The following is a 9,242-nucleotide window of genomic DNA, read 5'->3' as shown; positions in this document are numbered from 1 at the left end:
GGTTTGAAATGAATGTTTATCTTGTAAAGCGCCATGAGATGACATTTTTTGTGAATTGATTAAATTAACAACATTGGAGACAACTGAATCTGTGTTGTAAACACTTTATTTTTAAACTGCTCAGAACACAACTGAATTTGTCTTTAATGAACACAGATTCTTTAGAACACAATCTCAGATTTAAGAGACATTGCTCTAATTTGGAAAATTCAACAAAGTAGAATTGTTAATGTTATGAAAGGTGACCGCTTTAAAAACACAATATATTTACAGACTGGAACTAATGTATCATATTGTTTGTACATGCCTTAAAACCCATTTTGTGACGTATAAAACCTGGGAATATGGAGAATCCTGTCCATAAATATAGATTTTTAAAAAAATCTGATTTATTTTTTTCAGGGTAATGGGGACATTAGAAGAAGAATCTCGCCCAGGGCACCATCTATGCAAGAACCGGCACTCACCCTGAGATCTTGATTTAGAAAAAAATTAATAAAAAATTACAATGTAATTTTTTTCCCACCTGACTTTTTTTTGTGATCAGATTATTGTTTGACAGTTGAGTACTGCGTTACACCCCTGCAAACTCTGAAGACTTAACGCTGCGTGGACCTCAGAAACAAGCAGAGGAGTCAGTGTTGATTATAGCTCATTAGCGCAGAGAACATCCACTTAACGTGCGGGGAAATGAGTTACACACCCGTCCGCGCCTCCCCCTGGAAATGGTCCCTGCGTAAAGGCTCGGAACAAAATGTAAGCTAATGCATTCCATTTGCTCTTTGTAGCCGGGAGCAGGTTGGACACGTATGGCGACATACGCAGCCGTGATTACTTTTGTTTCTGCGGAGGCATTTTTAATCCCTAATTTCATGCACTGATCAGAGGAGAGGCCCCTGAGCCCCAGACACGATCACTGGCCCTTCAGTAGCGTTTAGTTTCAGCGAAATCCTGGTGATCAGGAACGCTCCTTGTTGTGGGGGCCCCTCAGGAGCAAACATCCTCTGAGCTGTACAGGGAATATCAACTCCTCTGTTGCTGTGCGCTTGAAAACACAACCCAACATGTACTTATTGTTTTTATTATTACTATTATTATTTTATTTTAATCTAAGCGAGAAAAAAACTTAAAATGTATAGATTACGTGCTGCATTAGTTCAAATGAAAGCGCCCCGTATCAAAATATGAGATGTAAAACAAAAAAATCTCCATTTTAAAAATTCAGTTTAAAAAAATCCTGGCTCTCATTAATATGTATCACACGATTGGTTGGGGCTCTCAGGGAAGATAATTGATTAGACAGGAAGGTAACATGTTTTTTTTTTTTTTTCTCCAATGAATAAATGAATACATATGATAATAATAATAATAATAATAATAATAATAATAATAATAATAATAATAATAATAAAAGTAACAAATCGCAGTTTCCCTTGGCCGAGTTCCGTTTTTCATGCAGATGCTCTGAGTGGTAGACATGAAGAGTTTGACTACTTGAATTGGGCCTCTGTGAGTTTTCTATACAAACTTTAAAAAACAAGCAGAAGGAAATAAACCGAGTTTAATATAAACACTTGTTTTTTCTGTTTAAAAATAAACAGTCCAACATAAAAAAATCATTTATTTCATACCCTCCACACTTTCGCATGCTTTCAGTTTTAGATTGATGTTCACAACCTTTTTATTTCCCCCTCTCCTCTCTAACCTTTTTATTTTCAGATGTTCTGATTTGAACTCATCAGTCGTTGTTGATGTTCGGTTTTGTTTTTTTGTTTTTTATGTGATTTGCAAGACTGAACTGAGAAGCCATCCAAGCCTAATGTTAAATAACCAAAGATGGGAAAACTCAATAAACACTCAGCCGGGAAGTGTAAAAGAAAAGATCCAAAAATAGCTGGTTATTATTATTATTATTATTATTATTATTATTATTATTATTATTATTATTATTATTATTATTATTATTATTATTATATTGCTAAATTAAAGTCCTGAAACGCTCTGTACTTTTTCTGAAGAGTAAGCACGCTTTTTATTGAGGATATCAACGTGCGCATATTTATAAATGCAAGACATTACTATCAAAATCACTTCACATCTGGTTTGATAAATTAAGAAAGGGCGGGGGGAGGGGTAGATGTCTGGACAGAATATGTGTGTGTGTGTGTGTGTGTGTGTGCGTGCGTGTGTGTGTGCTGCAGACCATAGCCGACTGCATGCGACTGTAGAGGGAGCTCCAACACTAAGTTTACATAAACTTCCTCTGATAAGCTCTCGCACATGCAAATGCTCACATCGCGGCCGAATAAAACAAATGATGTTATTATTAGTTATACAGCCACGATATATTACAATTACACTACAAAACGGCCTTGGTTGAATGAACAAATAATAGTAATCAAATGCGTGATTTATGCGGGAGAGAAAATGAATTACAAACGGAGCAAGATGAGATGTTCGAAAGGCAAAACTCCATCTTCAGGATCGGCTCAAACAGCCATTCATTACCTTTAGTCTATTTCAAAAAGCACAATTTTCAGCGAAAATTAATGAAAGAATTATGCTTTTTAATATGAGCGCTACGCCTGTATATGAGGATAATCCCACAACATTAATATCCAAATGTATGCTGCAGTGCTGGCTAATTAGCCTTAAGTCCCTCCGCTATAAAAGTGTGATAAATCCCTCTCGAATATTTACTTATCACTGCCACGGAGGATGAAGTCTGTGCCCCAGGCTGTCCACTAACACACGCACACACACACCCACACACACACTCACGAACCCAAAGCGGTGTACTTCAAGCTGCTGTGCACCACCTGCATCATCAAAATCAGCTGTCAAAATACCTTCAACTGAAACTGAAAAAATTGAAGAAAAACATTTTTTTTCTTCTTTAAGTTGCAGCAGTTCATTTATTAGCCAAAAATATAGACTTTCTTGTACAATTTGGTTCACAAGTATGTACATATTCTTAACTTTATATACAAAAAATTATAACATCAAATCCTCACAGAACTTACAAAAAGGAAAAGGGGGAGGGGGAAGCTCACAGACTACAGGTTCATACATTATTACATTAGCAGTTTTACACGGGACATGCTTACAATGTAAGTAGGCTATACAGAGATCTTTTATTCTTATTTTACATTCCATACTCGATTTCAAATTAAAAGATGAGGAGAAGAAGGAAAGGGAGAAGAGAGCGGGGAACCATTGCTGTTTTAAGTCGGTACTGAAGCCTCAAAAATGAAATACACAGGGGTAAAAGCTAAATAAAAAATGCAGTGCAGGGGAGGAGAAAATAAACAGTAATGACGGCCTGTGAAGAGTTAAAACATAAAGTGATATAAAAGACAATTGTCTTTCAAAAAAAATGAAAGAAAAAAAAAACGGAGCTTGAAATGAATTTGCATTGAGCTCATTTGCATGACCAAAACAAGTGAGTGTAAAGAGAGGCCTTAACGGAATAACACAGGCGGTGCACACACACACACACACACACACACACCCACACACACACACACACGCACGCACACTCTCTCTCTCTCATATACACACGGGGATGAATGAAAATTTCAGAATCAAAGCTCATTTGGATAAATATGGCATTACAAACAATAGAAGCAGTACAAAAGAAAAGAATGAGATGGCATCAAAATTAAAAAAAATTTAAACTGTCAAAACCAGACAGCCTTCTGTCTGTTTGATCTGCCGTTTTCTTTGCATCCAAAGGCACTAGATCTTCAACTGCGGGACAGAAAATTAACATGAAATTGCGCTAATTTTACTGCCTGTTATCACAACCCACATTGACTTTTGTTAGAAAATTATTCGCCTTGACAGAACAACAACAACAAAAAACCCCTATTGTACACGTGAATCGATGTAATGACGAATTTTGGAAATGTTTTTAAAACAAATTTAATATTTATTATTTTTTCTTAAATGCTTTCGTTTCCTTTTTTTAAATAAAATTGTAAAGGGCTTTTTCCACAACAATTTATCTTTCATACACACACATACAAACACTGTCTGCTCCTAGCTGTAACACTTTAACACTGATCATCTGTGTGGCCTGGACAGAGAGAGAAAAAGGCAAAGGGAGATCTAAAATTAAAGAAATGAATGACAGGAAATGGCCTATAGTGTCTCTGGAGTTTAGTTTTTTTTCTCTCTACATGCGGGTCTCAGTGCCGGGGACATGTACCTGTGACTGGAGTCTCTGAACTATGACTCTTGTCCTCCGTTTGCCTGCTGCTGTACAGTGCCAGGCTGGTGGCGGTGGCCTGGTTCGCCAGTCCCAGATAATGATTGGAGTTCAGTAAAGCCAGCTGGTGCGCCGAGAACGCTCGGTTCGTCCAGTTCTGGATTTTCCCAACGGGACAGGAAGAGATTAGTCTGTGCGGGCCGAGGATGGCCTGGGTGGCCGTCCCTCCTCCCGTCGCTGCTGAGCCGCTGCCGTTCACCTGCGGCGACTTGCGCGGATTGTCGGGGGCCGTCGCCGTCTCTGCCAGGGACCAGATCTTTGGTTTCTGGGCCGGGGCAGGGTTGTTCTCTGAAGGTGGAGAGCTGACGGACACCTGGTTGAGTTTGAGCTGTTCTGCGTTTGGTTGGGATGCCTTGATGTCCAAAGATGGGTGGTGGTGATGGTGGCCGTGGAAGAGCTCTCCACCTCTCTGCGCCTCCTTGGCCTCCTTCCCCACTGCCTTCAGAAACCTCTGCTCCGGCCCTTGTAAATCCTCATAACCGTCCGAAATCTCAGAGTCACTCCTCCCGTCTAGTTTTATGTCCGAGTGAAGGTCGTCCTGGTCGTCTAAGTCGTCCTTGCTCTCAATATTTTCCGTGTCGATGTTCTCCAGGTCAATCTCCTCCTCATCCTCCCTCTTGTCCCCCTCCTCCCCCTCATGGTCGCTGGTGTAAACATTCCCTTCTTCATCGGTGCGGTTCCGGGGGGTCCATGTCATCTTGTTCTCCTTCTTTAGCCGCCTCCTGGCGTTGGCGAACCAGGTGGACACCTGGGTGAGGGTCATCTTGGTGATAATGGCCAGCATGATCTTCTCGCCCTTGGTTGGGTAAGGGTTCTTGCGGTGCTCGCTGAGCCAGGCCTTCAGAGTGCTGGTGCTCTCCCTGGTGGCGTTTTTGGGTCTGGACGGGTCACCGAACTGATACTGGCCATATGGGTAAAAAGCAGGGTGAGGGGGGGCGAACCCTGGGTGCTGGACACCGTGGCCGTCTTTCAGATCATACTGGGCGCCCTAAAAAGACAAAGAGGGATTCATGAGCTGAATCACCATGTGAAGTGTTCATTTACAGCAATAGGCTAAAACTGCAGGTTATTATTAAAGGTAGAAACAAAGTAGGTTTTTATATGTTTTCAGTTTTAGTTTGTTTGATTTATTTATTTACATTTTTCAAATTGCCCCATATGCATGTATGAAAAATAAATGGAAGTGTAATTATTTTAAATATTTCTCATTAATTAATTAGCTATGCACTTCCACCACATTTTTCACTTTTCTAACTCGCTTTAATCAACTTCAGAAAAGTGGAACTAAGAATAAACTCAAACGAGATTTTGTTAATGTTTCACTTTGTAAAAAAAAAAAAAAAAAAATACTTTTTAACTAAATTTCCAAGCCACAAAGTTCAACCCGGCGCTGCCAAAGTTCTGCCTCTAAATACGCTCAAAAAGTTTCTCCGCGTAAAAGTTGAGAGAAAACTCAATACAGAGTTAGACACTCACCAATTGATTGAAAATTGATATATCGTTGGAGTAAGGTAGAAAGGCTCCGTAGCCCTGCGCGGCTGCGGCGAAAGGAGATCCGTACATGCTGGAGAGGACGTTGGAAAGTGCGCCTGACGGACTCAGCTCTGTCCCGGCCCGGGCGCTGCCGGCGATCCCTTGGCGCTCCGGCGGGTATATCGGTCGGATGTACTGATATCCCAGCTGAGGGAAAGACATGTTGATAGGAAGCGGGGAGGAAGAGTCTTCTGCAGCCTCGCAAAGCAACGGACTTGCCTCGGTATCCACTTTTACAGTGTGAACATGTGAGCAACAAAAGGTGCCAGGCTCGTGAAGTCTATATTTCCTCGGGAACAGCCACTGTAAACGATCCCGGTTGCGCCCCTTATTTCTTCCTCCTCTTCGTCTTCTTTCCACCCTCACTTCCCTATTGATCTGGATGGACTAAGGTCAGGTCCTTACAGATTGCTTCAGATTATTGGGACTCCCTTGCTCAGATTGACATTTCTAGTCGTTTAGAAGCCCCTCCTATTTCTCAAATCTCACCCCTCTGGTACAAACCACACGCCAAACAGCGCTCTTTCGCTCTCTCTCTCTTTCTCTCTCTCTCTCTTCTTCGCCCTCTCTCTCCTCTCTCTCCCTCTCCTCCCTCCCTCTCTCTTTCCCTCGGATAAATGCACTAATGTCGGGAGCTGTTTTTTGAATGGGGCTTCAAATCTCATTTTATGGCTCGCCAATCTATTTCATTTAGTGTTTGTCAAACTACAGACTTTAAAAAAAGTTATTCATATATTTTGACCACATGAACAAAGGTCTTGAGCATTATGATTAACTTTGCTGGTGATCTTTATAGTTTGTTTGTTTTGTGTTTCTAACATATATGCAAACTTTTCTTTCGATAAAACTGAAAGCTGCTCGTCGAAACTAAAAATTCATCCCGCTTTGAATTCAATCTGTTTTAAATTTGAATTTAAACTCGCTTTTCCCTCTTTTAATGAAAGTTCACAAACATCCTAACATTTACGCCATGTTCCAAAGTAAATCATAGGCAGAAACTTTTATTTTTATAATCAATTCTTGTGCAAAATGATGTTTGTCACACTTTAAAAGTAATGTATTTATTTAAGTCTTGATCGTTGGGTAAGAGCCGCGCTCTTCTGCACCGGTTTGGGGGTGCTGTTTGGACTCATGGAGAGGGAGCAGAGTCGGAGTCCTCCTTTTAATTCAAGACATCAAACGGGGTCGCGTGTAACCCCTTGGTATCAAAGGGGGAAGACGTCACTGATGGAGCGCATTAAACCGCTAATGAAGACAAAGTGCAAAGTAAAAAAAAAAAATTGAAAACCAGACGGATGCATAACTTAGTGAATTGTGCTGGAGAGGTGTTTATTCTGAGAGTAAACATAAACAGAATTAAAGATAAGAAAAATGTAATAATAATAATAATAATAATAATAATAATAATAATAATAATAATAATAATAATAAATTAGCAACAAAAAAATCATGCACAAAATATTTACTAATTTTAAATTACACACCTGTTTCTTCTTTTTGAAAAAAGAAAAAGAAAAAAACCTTCATCCTTAAACATCCATTAAGTAATTTTGATGCAACCTGTTTCTTTCGTGTAAATAATACGGATTAAAACTAAACAAGGGAGTCAAAATTGGAATTCCATGAATCAATATAGAAAAGTGTGTATTCGAGACAAGCATAATCGCATTTCAAGCCGACTTTGGTAGCTACCAGCATCTGTTTTGTTAATCATTCGCCATACAAACCCAGAAGTTCAGTTGTTTTTATTATTGTTATTATGGTACTAGTAATATTATCCCCCACGCACGCAATTTAAATATGCTTTAAGTCTTAATACCTTATTGACGGCGTGATGAAATCCTATCAATCTCAGTTCTGGTCTGATAATGCGATCCGTTTTTTTTCCAAGAACTGTGAACTTGTATAAACCTTTAATCTTCTTTTGAAGCAGATAGTTATCATTGTCTGGGAGGGATAATGGCAGCTATAATTTCTACTGTGGGGCTACCCATAAGGATACGCCTTGTTTCTGTAAAACTCTGCCCTGAATTGTGTGTGTACGTTTAAATGCGTGTGTGTGTTCCTTGCCGACATAGGCTATACCCAACCCGGATTATGGGGTTATTAATTACAGCGGCTTGTTGGTGCCATGCGACCGGAATGGTAATCACTACATAGCAGTCAATAGCATGGGCACACGCAGGCGCGCGCGCGCGCTCACGCCCGTGTTGCATCGACCCGCAAAACTGAAGGGGTCTGTGGGGGGAGAAAAGGGGTTGAGTGGGAGATGTGGCTTTTACATGCAGAGGAAGTTTAAGAAGGTTAAAAAAATGTGTGTGTGTGTGTGTGTGCGTGTGTGTGTGTGTGCGTATGTGTGTGTATGTATTTCAGAAAGAGAGAGAGAGACAGAAAGAGAAGAGAGAGGGAGAGCCCACGTGGCTGCTCGAAGTGAGAGTGTGGGAGTCCAGCGAGGTGTCTGCCTGTTTTATGTCCGCTCAGCAGCGCCTCTAGTACGGATGGGCACGTGTCTCATCTCCGGACCGGCGTAGTTCAGAACTTCCACCTTCACCACCCGGCTATTGCCCCTCCTAACCCCACCCTTCCAGACTAGAGACTTCTGTCTGATTTATTGCCCCCAATCAAACACACCACGTAGTAAGTTAACACTTTCACACCATCCCGGGAAACTGGCGCAGCCATAAAAGCATTAAGATGCTGCAACCCTCTGAGCCTTGGTAAACAGTAAGCACGTGCTGGGCTGCCCCGAAATAATAATAATAATAATAATAATAATAATAATAATAATAATAATACTACTACTACTACTACTACTACTACTACTACTACTACTACTACTACTACTACTAATAATAATAATAATAATTAATAAATGTTATTTATTTACTTTTTCAAAATGTTAGTGTGTAGGAGCCAATTTAATTTGCAGCTGTGTAAAAAAAAAAAAGAAAAGAAAAAGAGGGCAATCACACGCGAGTGACTTGAGGGCTGTTTTGTCGAGAGCTCTTCGACGGTAATTATGCAGATGACACAATTTCACATTCTCATAAGCAAACATACACGGCCTACCGCTCAACAGTAGTTCCTTATGCAATACTCAGGGCACCAACGACACGTCGCAAATGATGAGCCGAGGCGCTCTGCAAAAACAGGCGAGATCAAAGGCTTCAAACAGAGACACTTCAAATTACACATTTGGATCTTTTCCATAATGCCTCAGTGACACACTGAGAGGGAGAAGGGAACAGAACATAACTCTTATCCCAAAATCGATTTTAAAAGAGCCCTTGCCGATCATCTTTACAGCTAAATATTAAAAGAAAAGAAAAAAATTATAATGATTTGTAATTAATTACACTTAATGGACACACACAGAAATAATAGCTTTACATTACACCAATAACTTCCAGTATAAACAAAAGCCAATGGTCTGCTGATG

General features: G+C 40.2%; 1 protein-coding gene across 1 annotated transcript; it reads right to left on the bottom strand.

Annotated features, from left to right (window-relative positions):
• Positions 1–2,895: 2,895 nt before the first annotated feature.
• Positions 2,896–6,253, bottom strand: irx3a (iroquois homeobox 3a). Its single transcript, XM_044143927.1, has 2 exons — positions 5,747–6,253; positions 2,896–5,258 (listed from the first exon to the last, which is right to left on the bottom strand). Exons 1-2 carry the CDS (start codon positions 5,963–5,965, stop codon positions 4,191–4,193), a joined length of 1,287 nt encoding a protein of 428 aa, XP_043999862.1. The 5' UTR covers positions 5,966–6,253; the 3' UTR covers positions 2,896–4,190.
• Between the last annotated feature and the right edge of the window lie 2,989 nt (positions 6,254–9,242).

Source organism: Gambusia affinis, linkage group LG02 (genome assembly GCF_019740435.1).
Source record: "Gambusia affinis linkage group LG02, SWU_Gaff_1.0, whole genome shotgun sequence".
Lineage (NCBI taxonomy): Eukaryota > Metazoa > Chordata > Actinopteri > Cyprinodontiformes > Poeciliidae > Gambusia > Gambusia affinis.
This window is presented reverse-complemented; position numbering and strand designations above follow the sequence as displayed.

Bases quoted from the DNA above. Each gene is read 5' to 3' on its own strand.
- irx3a (XM_044143927.1), bottom strand. From the start codon at position 5,965: ATGTCTTTCCCTCAGCTGGGATATCAGTACATCCGACCGATATACCCG. The intron at 5,259-5,746 runs GTGAGTGTCTAA...TTGTCTTTTTAG, and splicing joins TATCAATTTTCAATCAATTG to GGCGCCCAGTATGATCTGAA.